General features: G+C 47.1%; 7 protein-coding genes across 7 annotated transcripts; 4 read left to right on the top strand and 3 right to left on the bottom strand.

The window, feature by feature from the left end:
* Positions 1 to 117: 117 nt before the first annotated feature.
* On the bottom strand, positions 118 to 1,688 carry MCYG_00059 (plasma membrane iron permease; the record flags this gene model as incomplete). Its single annotated transcript, XM_002849909.1, has 6 exons — positions 118 to 249; positions 312 to 423; positions 494 to 945; positions 1,005 to 1,168; positions 1,365 to 1,399; positions 1,600 to 1,688. The coding sequence occupies 6 exons, from the start codon at positions 1,686 to 1,688 to the stop codon at positions 118 to 120; spliced, it is 984 nt and encodes a 327-aa protein (XP_002849955.1).
* An 835-nt stretch (positions 1,689 to 2,523) lies between these two features.
* MCYG_00058 (iron transport multicopper oxidase FET3) lies at positions 2,524 to 4,502 on the top strand (the record flags this gene model as incomplete). Its single annotated transcript, XM_002849908.1, has 4 exons — positions 2,524 to 2,871; positions 2,923 to 3,417; positions 3,482 to 3,702; positions 3,764 to 4,502. The coding sequence occupies 4 exons, from the start codon at positions 2,524 to 2,526 to the stop codon at positions 4,500 to 4,502; spliced, it is 1,803 nt and encodes a 600-aa protein (XP_002849954.1).
* Positions 4,503 to 5,144: 642 nt separating this feature from the next.
* Positions 5,145 to 6,452, bottom strand: MCYG_00057 (orotidine 5'-phosphate decarboxylase; the record flags this gene model as incomplete). Its single annotated transcript, XM_002849907.1, has 1 exon — positions 5,145 to 6,452. One exon carries the CDS (start codon positions 6,450 to 6,452, stop codon positions 5,145 to 5,147), a length of 1,308 nt encoding a protein of 435 aa, XP_002849953.1.
* Positions 6,453 to 10,377: 3,925 nt separating this feature from the next.
* Positions 10,378 to 11,611, top strand: MCYG_00056 (inositolphosphorylceramide-B C-26 hydroxylase; the record flags this gene model as incomplete). Its single annotated transcript, XM_002849906.1, has 3 exons — positions 10,378 to 11,096; positions 11,152 to 11,400; positions 11,464 to 11,611. 3 exons carry the CDS (start codon positions 10,378 to 10,380, stop codon positions 11,609 to 11,611), a joined length of 1,116 nt encoding a protein of 371 aa, XP_002849952.1.
* Positions 11,612 to 14,534: 2,923 nt separating this feature from the next.
* MCYG_00055 (uncharacterized protein) lies at positions 14,535 to 15,168 on the bottom strand (the record flags this gene model as incomplete). The annotated part of the gene is made up of 3 exons (XM_002849905.1): positions 14,535 to 14,823; positions 14,973 to 15,065; positions 15,089 to 15,168. The coding sequence occupies 3 exons, from the start codon at positions 15,166 to 15,168 to the stop codon at positions 14,535 to 14,537; spliced, it is 462 nt and encodes a 153-aa protein (XP_002849951.1).
* An 808-nt stretch (positions 15,169 to 15,976) lies between these two features.
* MCYG_00054 (conserved hypothetical protein) lies at positions 15,977 to 18,158 on the top strand (the record flags this gene model as incomplete). The annotated part of the gene is made up of 10 exons (XM_002849904.1): positions 15,977 to 16,112; positions 16,171 to 16,307; positions 16,376 to 16,458; positions 16,533 to 16,630; positions 16,689 to 16,809; positions 16,877 to 17,273; positions 17,309 to 17,439; positions 17,517 to 17,850; positions 17,914 to 18,016; positions 18,088 to 18,158. 10 exons carry the CDS (start codon positions 15,977 to 15,979, stop codon positions 18,156 to 18,158), a joined length of 1,611 nt encoding a protein of 536 aa, XP_002849950.1.
* Positions 18,159 to 19,843: 1,685 nt separating this feature from the next.
* On the top strand, positions 19,844 to 21,833 carry MCYG_00053 (RNA splicing factor Pad-1; the record flags this gene model as incomplete). The annotated part of the gene is made up of 4 exons (XM_002849903.1): positions 19,844 to 20,574; positions 20,637 to 20,948; positions 21,004 to 21,489; positions 21,575 to 21,833. 4 exons carry the CDS (start codon positions 19,844 to 19,846, stop codon positions 21,831 to 21,833), a joined length of 1,788 nt encoding a protein of 595 aa, XP_002849949.1.
* Between the last annotated feature and the right edge of the window lie 678 nt (positions 21,834 to 22,511).

Below are 22,511 nucleotides of genomic sequence, written 5' to 3'. Positions count from 1 at the left end.
GTACGATAATACCGTGCCTACTGATGCAGAATTGGTCCATCCGAACAAGGCATTAAAAATACCCCAGCCGCCACCCCCGTTCAACTCTGGGCTGCAGCACTAGAAAACCAATCTCCATTAGCTAGTTCCATCATCTCCATTAGCAACTTTTCGAGAACTTACATTAACATGCCAAACGCTAGATCGAATATCGTATGATCCAGGACCAACCCCAGTTTCGGCTGCATCACCACCAACTATCATGTTCCACTATTCCCGGGTTAGCATTTGTTGGAGAGTCAGTGGCGAGTAATTTGCGACCGTCATTTTACCTTGTATTGCTCAAAGAATCCCACACTTCGGGAAAATAACCCGCTTGCTACTAAATACAAGAAACAGGTTGATATAATGAGGAACATCTGGATGGGGGCAAAGTTTCCCCCTCTAGAGGTAGACGTTAGTAACGCGAGGTCAGCTCCGAAAATAAGGCCCATTTGATGATTCATGAACATACTTGTAGATCATATATCCAATGGCAGCACCTGCAAGCAGCCCAACAATGGTTGGTATCGGGATCGCTGAAGCAGGGGCACCCAGACTAACGCCCCCGATAAACACAACGGCCTCTAACCCTTCGCGCAGAACGGTAACGAATGGCAACATGAACATGGCATACTTTTCACACCAGATCTTGAATCTTCCCCAAGCTGACCGGCGTCGACTATCATCTGACTTTGACTCTAGAGCCTTTGCCAGCTTGACGCGCCACTTTGCTTGGAGTTTTGAGACCCGAAGCAAGGCAGCCCCCATTAAAGTGATAATCAGAGACGCTATCAAGGCAAAAACCCCTTCCCATAGCGCTTCCGCCTTTGACCATTCATTTCTCCCGAGTGAATAAAATACGCCAATCAAGGCGCATCCGATGATCAGACAGACAGCCAGGCCCAAGACAGTACCTAGCCAGACCTATCCCCATAAGGATTAGAACCACTCATGCATTTGTCTCGAGTACGGTTTAAACTGACCTGCTTCCTCAATTTTTGGTACACTTGGGCATCGTGCTGAGGACCAAGCTGATTCCTCAGAAACGTGAGAAGAATGGAAACTATAATGCTTGTTTCCAGTGCTTCTCGAAACACGATGAAGAACACTTTATGCAAACGGTTCATCAGCTGGTAATGCCCTCTGACTTGATGGAGAGGTGAGTGGAAGTACCTGGAACATAGAATACGTTCACCATGGCAACTTGGTTTTGGAGACGAACAGTTGCAGGCCGCAGAGTTTGAATCCCTCACTGCAGGTGGCTAACTGGCATAAACCACAGCAGCCCCTCTCTCTCATATAGGACGAGAAAGCAGAAAGACGAAAGATGGCTTTTAACTTACCATCAGATAAGGCAACAGCTCGTTTCTTGTGGTTCCTGTGGATTTTCTCGGATCAGATAAAGGAAATTTAAGCGATAAAGGGCAGCTGCTAATGAATGTATATATGAGACGATCGGGAATTCTCTCGGCACAAACGGCAACCACAGTGGCTTATGATTTACGACCCTGAAAGTCACCCGAGCAGAAATATCAACGGAAGCCTGTCTACCAGCAAAGCTAGTTTTATTAGCCTCACAGATGAGAAAACCTTGCGTTGTACCAGCCCACCACGGTAGCTAGACTCTCCTGTGCTGTCTTTTGCTCTATACCCTTCCGGACGTACATAGTATGGTGCTCATCAGATGCCTTCACGTTTGGCAGCCTATAAAAAAAAAAGAGGGCTTATCGAGAACAAGACGGTCCAGACAAGAAGCTTTTTCAAGTACTGAGGGTAAATTGGCTTTTCTCGGCATGCATTTCCACTAAATGCGGGCTCCTCTTTTTTGCAGGGGGATCCTTAATATACATATAAAGAAAACACGAGACAACGAGATTTCTCGCTCGTTTAATCCCTCGGATTCGACTTTGTTTTTTTCTCCCTATTTCATTTCACCCTTCAGTGGGCAGGAGCCAGGAAGGGTCTTCTTCAAGCGAGAATTCAAAAGTGGCATGATATAACCCGGCAAAACGGAATCAGTTCGGCCAAAGTGAACCAATAGAAACATTATTGTCTAATGAGGAGAATTGCATCCGAAACATATCCATATAATTCCTAGCACGGTGCTCTTTGGTATATTCTCGTCGTCTGTCTCTTTATAGATATCACTATATGACAACTTACATAGACCACGAGAATTCAGGGTGATTGATAAGATTATCAGTGGGCCCTGCCATCTTATCTGATCTCGTTAATTATTTCTCTACGTTTATTAACTCTCTTCCACCACGGGATAGCAACAAGTTCCTTTAGCGACACAGTCTTTTTCTTTTCTTTTCTTTTTTTGAAGCGAGGCTTCCCTAATTCTGGAGGGGTTAGCACATTCTATTATCTTGAGCTGCCGTGTTCAATTTGTGTCTGCTTCTCCGCTCATCAGTTCAGACACTGGCCTCTGGGTATGCCGTATATATCATCAAGATATCGTGGATCATCTTTCAAAAAGGGCGCTATCCTGGCATTACCATGGCTTCCTTAAAGCCATACGTTTTAATCCTGTGTATTTCTCTATTTACATGTTTCGTTCACGCGGCCACCGTCACATATGACTTCAATATTACTTGGGTGACCAGCAATCCAGATGGAGCCTGTGAACGGCCAACAATTGGAATCAATAACCAGTGGCCAATTCCTGAGATCAGATCTAAGGTTGGTGATCGGGTCGTTATTCATGTCAACAACCAGCTGGGGAATCAGTCCACCTCCCTTCATTTCCATGGACTATTCATGAATGGGACCGCCGAAATGGACGGTGCGACAGCTGTGACTCAATGCAAGATACCACCTGGTGGCTCTTTCACCTATAACTTTACGGTCTGTTTTGTGCTCCTACTAAAACGATATCTACTCTAACACGCTATACAGACTGATCAACCGGGCACATACTGGTACCATTCTCATGGCTATGGCCAATACCCAGATGGCCTGCGCGGACCCATGATAATTGATGATCCAAAGTCACCACATGCTGATAAATGGGATGAAGAGATTGTACTTACTCTCTCAGATTGGTATCATGAGCAAATGCCCCCGTTGATCAAACATTTTATCAGCTATGCAAACCCCACAGGCGCCGAGCCTGTTCCTCAGTCCGCCTTGATGGCCGATACGCAGAATTTGACTATACCTGTAAAGCCAAGCAAGACTTATTTCATTCGGGCTATTAATATAGCGGCGCTGGCGGCACATTATCTATGGGTCGAGGGTCATTCACTACGTGTTATTGAAGTTGACGGCGTGTGGACTGAAGAGCAGGAAACGGATATGCTGTATCTCGCCGCCGCTCAGAGATATGGTTTCCTTCTGACCACAAAGAATGAGACCACGGACAACTTTGCTATGGTCGGTAGTATGGATACAGTGAGCACCCCTTTATGCTTCCACCGCTTCTACCGGTTTGACGGTTAACAGTATATCTATCTAGGACCTTTTTGACCAGATTCCTCCCCATTTGAACCCAAATGTGACCTCGTGGCTCGTATATGATGATAAAAAGCCTCTTCCACAGCCCAAAACCGTCGACAAATTTGCGCCTCTGGACGACTATTCCCTAAAGCCTAGTGATAAAATGGAGTTACTCGATCATGTTGACCATAGCATCGTCCTTGACTTGAAGATGGATAACTTGGGAGACGGCGCAAACTAGTAAGTCCTGTGAAAATGCATCATGGATTTATGTTCCTATGTACTTACACTCCTGGTTTAGCGCATGGTTCAACAATATCACGTATGTTAGTCCAAAGGTACCGTCACTATATACCGCACTCGACGCGCCTCGAGACGTGGCAACAAACCCCGTGATATACGGTGAAAACACAAACCCATTTGTCCTCGAGCACAACGAAGTAGTCGAGATTATCCTAAACAACAATGATCCAGGGAAACATCCCTTCCATCTCCACGGACATAACTTCCAGTTAGTCTACCGCTCTGAGGACGAGAAGGGCCCCTACAGCGCCGACCAAATGGCCGATTTGCCCCGAGTCCCCATGAGACGGGACACAGTTCTTGTCAGGCCAAATGGAAACATGGTTCTTAGATTCCGTGCCGATAACCCTGGAGTTTGGATATTCCATTGCCATATCGAGTGGCATATGGACAGCGGCCTGGTAGCCACGATGGTCGAGGCGCCACTCGCCCTTCAGGACCAACGGAAGGATGGGATAAAAGCGCTGCCAGCGAACCACATCGATGCTTGCCGGTCCTCCAACACTCCATATCATGGTAATGCAGGGGGGAACACGGCCGACTTCTTGGACGTATCTAATATGAACGGACCGCCCGCCCCGCCACTACCTGCTGGGTTTACTACCAAGGGCGTCGTAGCGTTGGTGTTTAGCACTATTGCTGCAGCACTGGGCATAGCAACCATCGTCTGGTATGGGCTGGGCGAAATTAAAACGCCAGGGCCCAATGGAGTCGGAGCCCCTGGAGTCCTGCAGTGATATGTGATATGCAGCAACCCAAAAAAAGATGAACTCGGCCGTTTTGCTTTGAGCGGAATGTCTCGCCTTATATCCACCTACAAAAGAGTACGGAGTACATTTATTCTATGATTTATTTTTGCAACTTGCAGTAAAAATAAATATGGCCGAGGTATTCCAGTAGTCTTGTCTTCTTCTGTCCATAACTACAGGGGTAGTTCAGCGTCGTACATCGTGGCTCACATGTTCATTAACCATGTTGTTACATACTTCGGAAAGCGTTGGAAAGTAAAGTAATATGACCACCGTTGGGCTCTCCGCAAGCCTGGCGGTGGAGAGAAATAATAATATCTCCACAAGTAAATAAGATATATCATAAGAATTAAATGGCTAAGAATAAAATGCACCAGTGCCTGTGCCTCGTCGAGCACGCTAATATGAACGCAATAATACTCCGTACTTGCTAATGGAATGAAGATGTAATGCCGATGTTGTTTCCAAGGCGGATGATATGTGTAGAAAGCGAGCCCAAAAGAAAAAAAGGAGAGAAAAGGAAGAGGGAAAAGGAGAACATTATGAACCACACGGCAGTGATATGCATAAAACGATATAAATAATTGAATATGGCTAAAATTATGCTAGAATGGAATAGGGGGAAAGTCCTCATACATTCATCGTGACGACGGGAACGAACATTACGTCGAATCCGCCATATCGCGCTTGTACACCAGGTGAGAGCCCTGCTTCGGGACTTTTCCGAGAGTCTCTAATCGCGATAGCACTAGCAATTAACTGTTGTAGTCCTGAGATCTGTTGTGACTCCCGCCTGGAGCGAAAGTTGCTCATGGTAGCGGTGTTTATATCTAGCCGAGGGCTCTGAAGGGGGGCACCGTTCGTGGCAGGTGTAGAAGTAGAGTGGTTGATACCACAATCTTCATTCTTTCCAAAGCGTGTAAGGTGGTCGGTTTCTAATGGGTTGAAGATCACAAACGTCCGTCGTTGTTCATCAACCGTGGATTCGGTGTCTTCCTTGCATGGATGATCGTTCTCCTCATCTGAACTTCTTGTACGGGCGGCAACTGTTGCAGACAGCTCCGCCGCAGCTTCTGAACACAGCGAGCGGGTGCATATTTCTAGCCACGGCTCATCGGTTGAGAAGCCTACGACGAAGTCCGCGTTGGCTTTGGCGCTTTCGAATGCTGCCACTCGGTATTCAAGAGTGAATCGCTCGTCATCGTCCCGAGGGGCAGAGATGATGAGTCCTCGTGATAGAAGAGGGGGTTCAGGCAATGACGCAGCAGGTCCAGGCAGCTCGTCTTCGTCTGCTAGGTCTTCTTCTGTTTCGGAGAAAGGGTTTTCGTCAACCCCGGTGGCAGCACAAGGAGTGGAGGGCTCTGTACTTTGGGTTATCGTCTGCGTGAGTGATATGACCGATGCTTTTCGTGGAGATGGCGAGATCGATAATCCTTCACTGGCAGACGCTCGAAGGGCATCATCGAGTTCCATGGTATACTCATGCTCCTCATCCGGGTTTTCATTTGAAGGCATACTCCCACCGCTGCTACTGATCTCCGTGCGGACAGAATTCGTCATGAATGCGACGGTCTCCTTTGCTGCGCGGCGAAGGGTTGGAATCAATCGATCAGCACCGTTTCCTTGCTGAGGCGAATCAATCATCCACGTACTCGCCAGTCCTGCCCATGCAGCGACGCTCACAACACCTTTTGTGTACCGCTTCCTTGACATATCTATATCTCGCGACACCTCATCCGGGGTTAAGAATCGGTTGCTTAACCGCTGTTGCGTGTTTAGGACCCTTCCGCCTTCCCAGATGATGAATGCATGTTTCTTTGCTAGACGAGCTAGCCGTCGTACACCTTCCAGCGACCAGTCATCAATAATATCAGCATGTACCTGTAGGACGCCAATATAAGGGCCAACGGTTCGAGCAAGGCGAAGGAGCGAACTCATGGTGCTAATGTTTGGGGAGGCGGAGACACAGACCAGCTCGCCATAGGGAAGAGTTGACTTGCATTGCCGTAATAATCGTAGATAGGTCGTGAGTGTGTTTGTCTCCGGACACGATCTCGATGGAGGGCTGGTAGTAGTGTCCATGGCAGGCATGTCTGGAATATCGGGTCCACCGCCGTAGAGGATGTCGCCTTCTTCCTCTATATACCGTCGATAGAACATTCACGTATCTCTTTGGAACCTCTGTTTTTTTTCCCCTTTATTCTCTTCTTAACATATGGAGTACGCGGGTAGGTTGACCTCTTATTCCCCCCTTCCTTACAACACACCCTGTGGATCTGCTGGATGAACTTCGTTGAGGCGTCGATATAACACTGTGTTAAGATGCGTATGCAGTAGGGATCCCAGCTAGTTCAACGCCCGCCCACCAGCAGAGTTCGGGAGAGAGATGAACAAACCAAGTGGCTCAGGTTGACTCCAGATCGAAAGTCTCCGCCTGGAAAGCTAGCTGGATAATAATAATAATACGGTGAGTAGGCCGATTTTCTGGATGGGCGGCGAATAAAATTTCCGTAGGAGTAAAATAGCAATAGGAGGGGGAGGTTAGGAAAAGAATGGAATTTTCTGGGGTAGTTAACTCCGTTCGGTTTATATAGATGGCAGAGTTCCAGCAAGGAGATGCAGCAGCGTGATGCAGCAAGGAGAACGCAGTAAGGAGTAATAGTGTAAGTATAAGAGGAGGAGGAAGGGGAAGAAGAAAAGGGAAGGGGAAGAAGGAAACCCTCAGGCAGAGAGAAAAGATGATGCCTTTTAGCTCGCAAAATGTCCTTCCGGGGCCTTGGTAAGGGTTGCGGTTGCACGACCTCCTTTGTTTCAAGCTTATCGCAGGCTCATATATGTAATGTATTTCGTGTTTATGTTTGCTTCTTACGAAAGCGATGCAGCCCCCTCCCCCTTCGCCTCAACGCCTGTCGTTTACATGGTCTCACACAGTACTTTTTCTATGTGTGTGCGTTGCGGAGTGTGGGATGTAGATGTGCCCAGTCGCCCCATCCGTCTGTCTGTTTGTCTGGCCGGTTCAGCAGGGTGGACCATACTCTTCTTCTTTTCTTTTCCTTGCAATCTTATTGCTTTTTACCGTGAACCTCACGTTTCTTTTTTGCCGTTCCCCTTTTAGGCAGCGAGCCCGGCTTTGGATGGACCAAAAATAGTCAGACATGCTGCAAGATGCTGCAGTCTATCAAGTGCTGCTGGACAGATCTGGTAACGCGCCCCGGCTGCGTTGGTCAAGGGTGTGTGGTTCTGTACGGAGTATAGACACCAGCGGTGCGGTGGGACGGGGAGGAGGATCCCCTTTTGATGTTAGAGTGGGAACTCGCCGCCCGCTGGGCCATCACTTTTAGACTCAAGTCGACCTGGCTGGGCCAGCGAGAATTGATCTGGCAGAATTGATGGCAGCGGTGGTGATATGCGTAGTGGTTGTAGTTGCTAACAATGCATGGTGTTCGTAATGACCTTACTATGTTGGAAATGCATCCCGTCTAGAGGTACCATATTCCGAACAGGCTGGTGCTAGCGATGAGATCATTTGGACGACCGGGCCAGAGGAAAAAGCAAAGGAGAAGGGCGAGAAGATAGAAAATCAGGCAAATGGAGCCGCCGAGGGTAAAAAGAGAACAGGATCACCCCCCCTTTTAAAATGGAGTCAACATGCAGGAGAAAAATGATCATGGGTAGGGAAGCATCTAGAGTTGGGGTGTCGTTCACATGCATTGGACACACAACAGTCCAGAAACATGCGCTGCATTCTGGTTTCTTTGCTTTCCCCGTTATGTCTTTCTTGACCCCTTTCGGCGTTTCGATTGCTATTATGGAGTGCCCGTAGTCCATAACCAAGTGTATCAGTTAAGTGCATGCATATAGTTATATACATACATAGTAGTAGTATACAAAATATAATCTCCGTGTTGATCTGACAATGATTCCTTTTTTTGTTATTCCTTTTCTCTCACTGGAAACACTCGGTTAACGCCGATCCGTCATTGGCCCTGTGAAGGATGCAACCCTTGAATCTGGATCGCTGATTGCTGGTGGTTGGCAAGTTGGTGCCCAGGATGCCTGTTTGGAGCTCTGATCTCAGTACTATTGGCCCCATGAGACAGGCTATGCGAAGATCATATCTGTGCTAAGACTGACGGCCCTTGCTTTGCCCCAGATTGACGTTGCAGGCGAGCGAATGGTGCCCTGTTCCGTATATACATAAGTATATATATAAGATGTCCAAATATATATAGTTTCAAGATATATATATATATATATATGGGAGGCGAGTTGCTAGCCGCTTGAAAGCCGTTCATGCCCAGAGACAGCAAATAGTAGACCCATCCGAAACGAATGTCGCCTGGCCCTCCATGGGCGAAAACGGTTATGGCTGTCGAAGAGTGACAGTAAAGAACGCTCCAAAGCCGGTGCGGATTATTGATTGGTCTTACCCCTTGCTCTAAAGCTGGAGAGAACCATCGTCTTCAACTCAAGAGTTAACTGACGGTGTGCAGTCCGTACTCCGTACCAGGGTGATGATCTGGCAACCCGTAGCGGTGATGGCCGAACTGGTTGGATTAGACGAGCCTGTACTACCTATAAGTACATATTTTCCGTACTCTGGCATGTAAAATGGGGTTTTTTTTCTTTTCTAAAAAAAAAGCGGATTCGGTATTCGCAAGCCGGTCGGTCAAATCAGCCTCTTGCCTTGATCCAACGGTTGTAATCCCGGCCAGATCAACCGATTGACCGCCGTTGAACAGAAAGATCGGGGAGCCAGATTGGCCCATGTCAACCTCCAATTTTAATATCTCAAGTTATATACTTCGCTGTGCAGGGTTGGTGCGCATCGTCTTTTTTTTTTCTTTTTGACAGCGAAATCTCCCCCCAGTCCTCGCCGCCGGCCGCGAAAGAAAGAGAAACCCAAGATGCCAGTTGTAATCATCGAGTCATGCACCATTTCCGGCTATTAGTTTGTCTGTACCAGTAATGATGCGCAGTCACCGTAGCGTTGCATATTACACTGCATAAAGCTTGGATAGATAGCTCCAAGGGAGCAAGGAAGACAAAACAGAACGGGAAGATAGACTCTGTGCCCTCTGGGGACACCACTACCATTTGTATAATCCCGACAGGCGATCAGTTGTGTAAGACCTTGTACCTTTGGAGCTGCCATCCGTCATATTCCTTCGTTTCCTTCTCTCTCTCTTTTCTCCCCTGGCACGGCTGTGGGCCTGATGGCGTTCATGCGAGTGACCCCTCCTCTAAACCTGGCTGTCTTTTAGCATTGCAACCTCTAATATCATTTCCTGAACCCTAGCATCCAGCATCTCCGCCACAGTCATGGTCATTTTGCTCAATCGCCACAGTCCTCTCTTGTTGATGTTGATGTATCGAAGTTTTGTTGTCGAAAGTTTTTTTATACCCGAAAAAGGGCAGGATGACTAAGCAAACCCCTTTAGGCAGCCAAAAAGAAAAAAAAATTAAATAATAAAAAATAAAAAATAAAAAATTTAATATCAAAGACGAGGCAGCAAGGAAGAAAAAGACAAGAGGACAACAGACAAATGCTATGGGAAGCAGATGAGACAAGACAAACGATTGTTGCGCCGGGGAACCAGACTTGACCAGTGTCGCTCGCTCTGTTGATATTTACACCTTAAAAAGCCTGCGAAACCAGCACCAAACTTCGACTTCTCTGGCCCCTTTAGAAAGAAATCAGGCCATTGCGGATTGTTTCAATCTCCGGCTCGCCCGGATTTCGCCCATTATTTACTTCAAGCCTGCTCTCGCCGAGTGCTTGCTAGTGATTGTTCTTCTTCAACCTACGCTAGCTGCCTTTCCTTTTTGACGTCTTTGTCGACAACCCCCTGTCATCAGAGCGATGCCTGCCCGGACGCTCCCAGTTTTCACCGCGGAGGAGGTCAAGCAACATGCCTCTGCGAAGTCTTGCTTCGTCCTGCGCGGATCGAAGGTCTACGATGTCACCTCCTTTGTCGATGACCATCCCGGTGGCGGCGATCTGATACTCGACTATGCCGGACGGGACGTTGGGGAGATCATGGACGACATAGTCTCACATCACCACAGCGAGGCGGCATACGATATCCTGGACGAGTGCCTTGTCGGTTTTCTCGAAGAAATGCACATCAATGGATCGAAGGGTGCCATCAATGGTTCGAACGCTAAATCCACCAAGCCAGTCTACAAGTCTACTGGCCTCTCCAGTGAGGAAGACCTTAGTGTGGAAACAGACATTGCGTCTGATTACAAAACACACAAGTTCCTTGACCTAAGTAAACCGCTGCTGATGCAGCTATGGAACGGAGGCTTCTCCAAGGAATTCTACCTCGATCAAGTACACCGCCCACGGCATTACATGGGCGGAGACTCCGCTCCTCTGTTCGGAAACTTCCTAGAACCGCTTAGCAAGACTGCCTGGTGGGTTGTGCCGACCTTGTGGTTGCCATGTGTTGTATATGGGGTTTTCCTGGGTATGAGTGGCATTAGAGTCGATATCGGTGCCATGTACTGGCTAGGAGGAGTTTTTCTTTGGTCGCTGATTGAATACGGCATGCATCGATGTCTCTTCCACATTGACGAGTACGTTTTCCATTAATATCCCGCGTGACCCTTTTAATTAACAAACTCGTTATAGCTACCTTCCAGACAACCGAGTGTTTCTGTGCCTTCATTTTCTACTCCATGGTATCCATCACTATCTTCCCATGGACAAATATCGCCTCGTCATGCCACCCACCCTATTTGTTGTCCTCGCCACCCCATATTGGAAGCTCTCACACTTCATCTTCTCATATAACTGGTATGCCGCTACCTTGGTGTTCTCCGGCGGCGTATTTGGGTATATCTGCTATGACCTAACTCACTACTTCCTGCATCACCGAAAGTACGTATTAAAAAGAGTTTGTCCCACTATTCGCGATCTACAATGCTAATATGGGCCTGCTAGTCTCCCGTATTACTACAAGGAACTAAAAAAATACCACCTGCAGCACCACTTTGCCGACTACGAGAATGGATTCGGCGTCACCAGCCGGCTCTGGGATAAGGTGTTTGGCACTGAGCTCCCGCCTCTCGGTCCGGCAAAGGTCGAATAGACACACACACACACACACACACACACACACACACATACACACCCATATATACCTCCTTCTCTTCGTTAACTGTATAAACTACCCTCTTGGCTTTACTGCTACAACCTTCTAAGCTGTTTAATTTTTCTTCGTTTGACTTTTCTTTATCCTATTCGGAAATGCCCCGTCACAGTATAATGTCCCATTGCTCCCATACCGATTCTCTTTGAAAACCCCTCGCTCCCTTTTATACACAAACCCCCGTTCGTCTCTTCCTTTCATCCCTTATTTTCATTCTCATTTTGAAGCAAGAGATACCTACATGTTTAATGTATGAACTTTACTCAACTTTATTGTCAAGAGGAATGAAGGCATGGCTTCATCGGTGCTAATAATTTCAATAATACGATTTGCCATCTATAACAATATCGGTTTACTACGTTTTCTCCCAGCATGCATCAAATGCTCCACTCCTTAGCATATATCCAGTCGCCTTCCACGATACCTGGAGAAACTAGGTCGCTTCACGAATTATAGATGAACATTTATGATTTTAGCCCGGATCGCTATCATTGAATGACGTGTAGCGGAGCCAGGGGGATTCTATAGCCCCTGTTTACCCTTTCTTCCGAACAGAATATGTAGTTATATATACATGCCGACCCTCTTTGCGGTTGGTTCCGGCATGTCTAGTATATCTATTCCACTGGGACGAAGGCGATCAATCATAACAAGAACAATTGCATGTTTACCCTGTTCAAGTAGGCTAGTTGGCGTAATGCCTCTCATGCATTCCGATTGACCAATCCCCTATAATTAATATGTGGCTTTTACGGCCATACATGGATCCATCACTGATACAGATGCAAGGAGAACTCAAGCCACATATATATAGTCCGTATGATAAAGTGAAGACCAGCACCCGTGGGGGAAATTTAGTGTATATGCAGGGCTGACCGGAGCTGAGGAAGGCTTACGTATCTTGATTTGATCCAGAGTCATAGAAACAGATCCTCTATTATGTTGAGGGAAATATATGAGAACGATTCCACATCGGATTCTTAATCTCCGACTTCAGGCACTGTCCCAAGGTCGAGCGAGAAAGAATGAGGCCTGACATTTCCGCATTGATTTCCATTCCAGCGACGTCTAGTAAAGTGATCTCATTTTCTGGGTCAATATTATTTCTTTTAATCCTTGAATCGAAAATGCCAATGTAAGTGATGACAGATTATGGAAATATCATAGAACTTGGTGACCGAACATCCGCAACTTGTTGAATATCCCTGACGATGGAAGCCGTCTGAATTTTATCCCCAAGTTAACAATAACTCTTATACCAAGAAGTTTCTCCTAGAGGAGCTTCGTCCAAGGGTTACATTGTTTGATAACATCGTTGTCACAATGTGTCCCTCGGGCGCCGTTGTCCCCACGAGGTCCCCAAATTCAAGTAGAATATAATCCACGTAAACAAAAGTGAATGGATAAGGGAATGGGAGAAGGCAAGCGTTCATCTACCAGCCGGGTGGAATCGGCGGGGTTAATAGAGGTATATCATATCACTTAACTGGGCCCAAGGATAGGCAGCATTTAGGGGTATTCGTGATAAAGCAGAGCTTCCAAAATGACAGCTATATATCTGGAGGACCTCTCCTCCATCAATGTGATTGTCTATATATCGTAGTCGACAAAGCCCTAGTTGCATTATAAATAAGATATATAACTTACGCGAAAAGCTGGTAGTTTCCCTTGGGATGTAGGATGATAAAACAGGGCTAGGAATTATCATACTTCCTAATATACATATCAAAACGGTCTGGGCCTAGGAGAGCCTGTTAGAAGAAACTTATATCTCTTTGCCACATTACGCATAACCTTTCTAACTTGAATATTCCCCAGGTATACCTATGAACGTGACACTTTCTGGAAAATTGGGGTTTAGTTGCTCCGGCTCAGGCAACTTGATCAAATATATTGTTCCTGTTCTCGGCATGACCATATTATTTGCCCGTGGCTGCTCTATATTGCACTAAGTAAAAAGCAGGTTAGATACTTGGCCTTGAAAAGAGAGTTGTGAAATTTTCTTCTCTACCATGTGGTATGAGGTCCATTATATAGACCGAACATCCATATGGAGGGTATATAGAGCACAAACTGGGACTCCCATGAGATTGCGGTTTGGCAAATCAAGTAATAAGCAGTAGTTGTCTGCGATCGCTCTCACATATAGTATGTAAAATAGGTATCATAAAAATATCGCTCCAAGCCAAATGACCAATGAGTAAAATGGCTTTTCGAAGTATCCCTCGGTTTAAAAGTCATCGACGATCAGTATTATGGAGGACCAGCCTGCGGTTGACCGGCTTTTGGTACAATTTGGAAGTACGGAGTACGGGTACTTGGCTGGTGCAATTAACTAATAATATATGCCATAATAGAGATGTGGTTAGGTATAGAAATCTCGTTAAATAATCATTCTTCTGTACTGACCCGACATGCTGGCAGTAACATCGATGAACATTTTCAAGCCACTTGCATAATCCTCACTTTTGCAGGAATTTAGTATACATACCTCCGCATAAGGCCTAAAAAGATCTCCACGAAGCAGGGGAGAACCAAGGGGGGCGAGGGTTGTGATATAAGACGCCAGCCGATACTCCATATCTCAGCTTCGTCCCTCGTGGAACGCAGTACAAGTGGGCACACAGAGAGTTAGTTACACATGAGAAGACGTCGTTCAAACTTGAAAGATGGTTATCCAGCAATTTTAAGCCATTGCTGGGTTTCAGTGTAGGCTAAAAGAAAAAAGTCAGCGCCGGGCGAAAACATCCATGTCTACATATTTTTGGCGGCTAGAACATCCAGCTGAAAAGAGAAAAAGAAATTAAAAAAAAGCCACCACAGCTACGATGGCCCAGGAAAGGAAGTCATACAATATTACTTATTACTTCTTAATATAAACACCCAATAGGAACCAGAACCAAAGAGGATACATCAATATCAACAACATCTGGGGGATGTATCCAACGGCGGGAGAAACTCCATGCCACCCACTGACATCATGCATGTCTACCTGCAGGATCCGACGTATCTCGCTTGCAGAAATCCAGTGGAAGAGATGGGTGGCCATATAGTTGAACAAGCCTGGGGAGTCAACCAGTTTATCCATCTGACCTCCACCGCAAGCAACGCCGATTAGGTCGCGTGAGCCCTTCAAATTTTCGATACACACCCTGCAGACAAGGTATTAAGAGCGCTTACACAACTTTATATACGAGGAAACAAGCGCAGAAAATTCAGTATGAGCCAGTATGCCCACTTGAAGCCCTTGTGCCCTTGTCTTGTTGACGTTAAATGCATGCGATGGCTGGGATCAACATACCTTGTGCAGGTGGATGGAAATTTTATATCCTGCGCGCATCCGAGGGTTGGCGCAGAGCATAAAGCAGTTCGGACATATATGGCCAGTTGATAGCTATGGACAGAGTACATACATACACGGTAACGGGGTATGTCGGTTTGGCCAATATTAAAGTGGTGGGACTGCGGGATGTCCCAATGGCTCCACGGTAGTACATACTCCGTACAGATGGACCGGATTTTCATTACTGGAAGAACCTAATGGCTCCTCCTTACAAACTGGTTGTTCCACAGTATATACACATGCATTGGAATGTGAGCGGTCGAGTCAGTTGTCAAGGATTCCATCCAAAATACGAGAGACATTTCGAGATGCAAATGGCTCGTCTCCACCAACATCTGCACAGCTACTGATATGTTGAACAAGAGTTACTATGTAGGTAGCGGCCAGTGCGTTAGTCAACTTATGCGGAAACCTCCAGAATGGGCTAACTAGAGGGCTTAAGCTATCGCTTTTTGACGGACGACGATGGACATATACCTTAGGATGACCCGTCATGGTCCCGTATAGCCGGTTGACACCGAGGACGGGACCGCTAAGAGAGCCATCAAAGCCGTAAAGGATGGACAATGGGGTTTACGTAGTACGCCTTGTATAGGGGTACCCCGGTTAACTGAACCCAATTGGAGGGAGAAAGCTGGCCAGGATATACATAACTAGTCGGTTGCCAGTCTTTTAAGCCCAGCCGGAAACGCCACCCGAGCAACAAGAATCCAGCGCCATCCAAAAAACAATAAAGTACATAATCGAGAGCTGATAGGTGACAGCCGGGTTAGGCGATCGACGGATGTCCCAAAATTGGTGGTGCAACATGCATGAATGGAATTGATTTTATTATTTGCTTTTGGCCCAGCCGGTGGCCATTATTTATCAATGGCTTGTTTTCTCGCAGCAGATTGAAAACTGCCAGACGCTTTTTGCCCAGAGCAGTTTTCAGTTCATACCTGGATAGATAGGTATTCAGTATGACGGCCGAGCCTACAGAGACAAGCAGCTTGCTCCCACGGGAGGACGTTACCGGGCAGCCCTTAAAAGATGACAAACCCGCGAGCCCAGGTTTATCATGGAAAAGCTTGCTCGGCATTATTGGGGCCCTGATCGGTATTGAAATCTCTGGCCCTTGTTTTTATGGCGGACTACGGATCCTGATGTTGAACAGGTGTTTTCCTTGCCGGTGCGGATGAGTCCATGGTGCTGGTAACATACCAGACCATCGCCTCGCACTTTCAGCGTCTAGGGGATAGTCCCTGGGTGCTTGCGGGATATAACCTAGGCTATTGTGTGGCTCTACCGGTGGTAATTAGCCCTTGTAGCATTGAATAAGCTAGCTATGGGTTTCGTGTTGCTAATTGCTAGGTATCTAGTACGGAAAACTGAGTGATACGTATGGCCGGCAGATACCCTTGGTGGTCGCCTACTGCCTCTTTAGCAGCGGTTGCATCTTGTCGTATGTTCACTCCCTCTATATTCCTTCTATTCGGCAAAACTCCACTCCCCGAGCCACTCTAACGCAACGTGTAGGGGTTCTGCAGCAGCGTTATGGCATGTTATTGCTGGGAGGGTGATAACTGGGATTGGAGCGGCTGGCATGGTCGCCCTGGTATGTGTTCTGATTACAGGTAAGAGTTGAAAAACATGGATCCTCTTGAAAGACATCCAGAAACTGATGATACACAGATAACGTGCTGCCTAGCCAAGTAGCCATCACACGAAGTTATGTGAACATGGTCAGCGTCTTCGGCCGTGTACTTGGAGGCCCAATTGGGGCATTCATCACGGATAGCGTTGGTTGGCAACTGTACGACCGCTCATTTACCTCGTCATCATAGAGAAACATGAAATAGAGGCTCATTGACTGTTATTAGGTCTTTCATTGTGCAGGCCCCTACTGCCATCATATGCTGTATCATCTCTATGGTCCTGCTGCCACCTGCCAAACCAAAGGAGAATAGCGTGAAGAAAGTTGCACTCCGTAAAAGGGTCGACTTCCTAGGAATCGCAATGTTTGCTATCTGCATCACTACATTCTTGGTTGCTATCAGGCTGCTAGGAGACCATGAGGCCTCAACGAGAATAACTATCCTTTTCGGCGTCGTTTCCCTTGTGTTCGGTTGCTTCTTCCTCGTGGTAGAAGGGTTTTATGCTAGAGAACCAGTCATCCCTCTTGGTTTGCTCAAAAAGATGGCAGGCCCTTACGCTGTACAAGTGCTTCTACAAGTGGGAGCCTTTGCGGTAACTGATCCCGACGCGACCCCCTTAACAGTATATTTAATGACTTTATACTGACTTGTAAACAGAACTTAACCAACATTGCACCCTACTTCATTCGTACAACAGGCGCGAGCAATACACGTGCGGCAGTTTACCTTGCTCCCGTATTCGTTGGCTTTACAACTGGCTCTATCACTTCCGGTTATATTATCAGAAAGTAAGTTCCATAAGTAAAGGAAAAGCTAGATACAAATGAGGAAATGAAACTGACCATTGACTCCGATGGACTTTTAGGACACATAGATATAAGACGTTATCTCTTATATCGGTGCTTCTCGGCCTCACGTTCTTCACCCTTATAGCGATAAGATGGCGAACTGGGGTAACAGGCTGGGAGTCATTCTACGTGTTCCCAGCTTTCTTGAGCTTTGGACTGCTGCTTTCAACCACTTTTACCGGGTTGATCGCATGTACTCCAAAATCCATCCATGCCACTGCTATTTGCGTCTATTATCTTTGCCAGCAGGTCGGAACCATGCTTGGAACCGTCTTTTCCTCCCTGACTATCGAGACAATCCTACGAGAAGTCCTCAAAATCCGTTTGGAGGATATCCCTCATAAGAAGGAGGTAAGCAGTTTCACTGAACACATTGCTTTGTTATCCTTCCTGGTCTGACTCTACTGTATCTAGATTATCGAGCGTATTCTGCATGATTCTAGCCCTGCTGCCATCCCTGAAGCTCTACGAAGCATTGTCCGCAACAGCTATCTCTATAGCTTCCAGTTTGCTGCCTGTAAGTTTGACTTGCCCATGCAAAGTATATGAGTTCTGCCCTTTACTCTTCTATGCTAATTATGATCATAGTCATACCCGTGGTCACCACCGCCATCGTCCTTCCATTAATGGCGATAGATAAGGAGGTAGAAGTTGACTAGCGGGTAGAGGTCAGTCCGCCCCTTGTTTATCCACCTACTTATATCCTGTCAGCACCCAGACCAGGTATCTAGGTATGGTTTAAATAAAAAAGGCCAAAAAGGCAAGAAACAATGCTTGCCATTAATATTGAACTTGATACTTTTACTGTCTTTATATATTTTACACTGCTATTTGTATGGTTGGCTCTCTGAGATTCCACTGTTTATATAGGAGGGGTGGCTATGTACCTGTTGGAGCTATAACTTATCACATATAAAATTATACATATTCGTACTCTGATCAACCAAGCAAGCACATGGACGTAGGAATATGTTGCTTTAGAGCATAGCACTGGGAGGAGGAATGGGAGATGCGGAGGAACGGACAGGTATCGGGACGGTCAACGCAGCGGGAGCGGGCGAAGAAGGGAGGGTAGAGAGATACCTCGACGCCTCCTAAGTGTGTATAGTTATCTTTGGGATATCAAACTGGAGGTTAGAGATTGTGAAGTTTACCTCGACTCTCCGCTACGTCGCTAGGGTGTTTGTGGCTCCATCTGCCGTATGGAAGGTATGCTTACGTCAGTCTATGTCCGTTGTGTGGAAACAAGTATTGTCTAGGCGCATATAAGCATCTTAACGGCGCAGGCCAGCTCCCCACGATGCTAGAGACAGGGCTAAAGACGTCACAAAGACATTTAAGGCCACGAAGCATAGAAGGGTGGTCCCGCACTCAGCGCAGGGGATGGAAACCTGACCTGTCTCTGTATGCCTGGCACTCTGCGCATCTATCGGATGCTATAAGTGCTGAAGCTGTTCTTCGGCCTTAGAACTATGGAGTTGTCCGGGGTGTATAGACCACCGTACGCAGGTGGTTCGCCCGACATCTTCGGCCTTTTGGGTATAATATACGCCGTATATAGTCTCTGGGTAATGTTCTTTTTCATGGACGTTCGCAATAGATGGATGTGTATTCTATCTGCATAGGGAACCTCACTACTATATAAGCAGCCATCCGGAGGCAACGAGTATGATGTAGTAACCAGTTCAACTGCCTGGAGGAGAACGGCAGCCAAAAGTCCGAAGATGGCATCTAAGAGTCACGGCATTGTAGGTATTTCGGACGCATGTACGAAGCTGTAGGCTTTCATCTCTGAATCCTTTTAAGAAGTCGGGCAGTTCGACGTTGACCACAAAGGGTTTAGCGCACCTGAAACCCTTACGTAATATTTCTTGAAGCAGTGTTGTGATTGGCTCTTATTAGATATAATTTTAGCCAATGGCAGTTACGATACTGCTTATATAAAACTAACAGCCACGTGACATCACATGATATGCTATTTTTCTGCCCGACGAAAAAAAAAGCATCGAACGACGTCGAAGTATTTCTTCTTCCTTCATCAACGAGTCCAACGACAGCAAACGCTGATGCGACTGGATGTATATTTGCGAGCCTGCGGTGGGATATAAAACAAGTTAAGCCGCTGGTGGTGAACGGCACTGGAGGTTCTGTGACAAAGTCTCAAGCACCAAAAAAAAAAAAAGGGTTCGACCGACTCGCGCTTCTTCCCTTTTTATTCTCCGGTCTCTCTCGCTCTAACGGAAGAAACAAAGTGATATTTTACTCCTGTTCATATACGCGTCTCTCTCTCCTTGTTCACTTCCATCTGCCGTTCTTTTTTTGTTTCTATCCCATTTCTATCGACATGTCTGGCATCGACGTCGAGGCGTTGCTTGATTCAACAGCCGATCCTGGGCCTAACGCCACCAAACCATCTGGCACTTCAGACCAGAAAGACCATGATATCGAAAAGAAAACGGACCGTGATGGACGCCGTGAGCGGGACGGCTCCCGGGACCGTGACAGGGACAGGGATCGTAGACGCCGTGATCGAAGCCGAGACCGACGCCGCGAGAGGGATGTCGATGGAGACGAAGAGATGAAGAGCCCAAAAAGCGATCGCGCAAGTGCTAACGGGAGCCATAGAAGCCGAAAGAGAAGCAGAAGCCGCGACAGCGAGAGGAAACGCTCCCGCCGTGACCGGGACCGGGGCGATGACGCCTACCGCTCTTCTGGCGGCGGTGGAGACTTCTACAGAGGCGGTGGCCGGACTCGATCCCGCTCCCGATCCCCGCTCGACGATAGATACTATAGGCCCACTGGCAGGCCTCGTCGGGATGGAGATGATCGGGATGATGACAAGCGCCGCTCCAGGCGTGATAGGGACGGCCGTCGACGCTCGCCCAGCAATAGTCGTCGCCCCAGCAAGACTCCTGAACCTCAACTGACTGAAGATGAACGCGACAGACGTACCGTATTTGTACAGCAGCTTGCTGCTCGCCTAAGAACAAAGGAGCTCATCGCTTTCTTCGAGAAGATCGGCCCGGTAAAGGAGGCCCAGATCGTGAAGGACAGGGTTAGCGGGAGATCCAAAGGGTAAGCAGGTCCTCGACCTTTTTTTTTTTTGTCTCTTATTGCAGACAACTAATTATCCTTAGTGTTGGTTATGTCGAGTTCAAGAACGAAGAATCCGTCCCACTTGCCATCCAGCTTACTGGACAAAAACTTCTAGGAATCCCCATTATCGCCCAGTTAACAGAAGCCGAGAAGAACCGCCAGGCCCGTAACCCTGATTCTCACGCCAACAGCAATCACCAGGCTATTCCCTTCCACAGGTTGTATGTCGGTAATATTCATTTCAGTATCACTGAGAGCGATCTGCAGAATGTCTTCGAGCCGTTTGGCGAACTTGACTTTGTCCAATTGCAAAGAGAAGAAGCTGGACGCAGCAAAGGATACGGCTTCGTGCAGTATGTAAACCCTCTCCCTCCCTTTTCGTACCGGATAACTGACATTTCTCATAAGATTCCGTGACCCCAACCAAGCCCGTGAGGCTCTCGAGAAGATGAACGGCTTCGACCTCGCTGGTCGTCCCATTCGTGTCGGCCTAGGAAATGACAAATTTAGCCATGACCCGGCTCAGCTGATGCAACGACTTCAACAGCAGGGCCATAACCAAGGTTCATCGTATTCCCACCATGGTGGCCGTGGAGCCAACTCAGGCGGTAGCTCTGGCGGTAACTTCGACCGTGCCGGTGGCCGTGATAATGACAAGGGCGCTGGCGGAGCGAGCGCTTTAGATGACACAGACGTCGCCGGTGTGAACTTTAACAATTATAGCAGAGACGCATTGATGAGGAAACTCGCGAGAACAGATGAACCCGCCGCTGAACCCGCCCCTGACGAGAAACGTAAAGCTCCCAAAGCTCGCACAGAAGCTAAACCTCTCCCCGTCACTGTCAACATGGCAAGTCGCTGTGTCCTTTTGCGGAACATGTTCGATCCAGCGCAGTAAGCTACCTCTCCTTTTTTTCTTCTGCTCTCACTCTCACCCTCATTTTGCTACATCACGTACATATATACTAACACCCACCAGAGAGGAAGGAGAATCCTGGGTCAAAGAGCTCGAGGATGACGTCCGCGCTGAATGCGAGGAAAAGTATGGTCATGTTGTTCACATTTCGTTAGATCCCAACACCCAAGGCGACATCTATCTTAAATTCGACCGTGTTCAGGGCGGTGAAAATGCCATCAAAGGCCTGAACGGCCGATTCTTCGGCGGCCGACAGATCAGCGCCCAGCCCGTTGTCGACGCAGTTTACAGCAGTCTTTTCTCCCGAACCAAGGCTATATAAGATTGCTCACTTCAACTGACAGACATCTTTGGCGCGACTTCAGTTGCAGACGGTAGGTATCATCTACGCAACCTTTGGACTACTTTTTCCCGCGTGCTCTTGTTACTACTACCTCATCGTTCCCCTGACCTCTTAGGAGTACGTTGCCGTTACTCAGGGCTCATATTAGGGTCTCAGAGTAAAAATAAAAGAGAAGCATTCTCCGATAATGCCGATACCCCTTCGATATTCTCTCTACGCCACTACTACCACCATCACCTTTGAGCATAGCTAGTATCATCTAGTTTTGTTTCACTCCTTATAGCCACAATTTGTATAGCTGTTTGATATTAGTTTATAGCTTTAACTAAACATACAATTTATCCTTGCTATTCCCTTACTGAAGCCTTCATATCTATAACATCTGGTAATAGGCTAGATACCTACTTTGGTGTTGATACCTCTTAATCTCTATAGTATCCGTTCCTTGGTGATAAAGATGGTTTCCCATGTTTGTGTCTCAACTTTGATATTATAGTCTATGTAGTTAGGTTAATACCATGCTAAAGACAGAGGATTGTAGCGCTATCTAATATATATACAAATACATACACTGAAGATGGACAACTCCTAACTCTTTCCATATTACTGTCAAGTGAAGTGAAGTCCCATGCCCTAATATATTCTCACTGTCCTATA

Source organism: Microsporum canis, genomic scaffold, assembly GCF_000151145.1.
Source record: "Microsporum canis CBS 113480 supercont1.1 genomic scaffold, whole genome shotgun sequence".
NCBI lineage: Eukaryota > Fungi > Ascomycota > Eurotiomycetes > Onygenales > Arthrodermataceae > Microsporum > Microsporum canis.
Note: the sequence above shows the minus strand (reverse complement) of the source record. Positions and strands in the feature narration are given on the sequence as shown.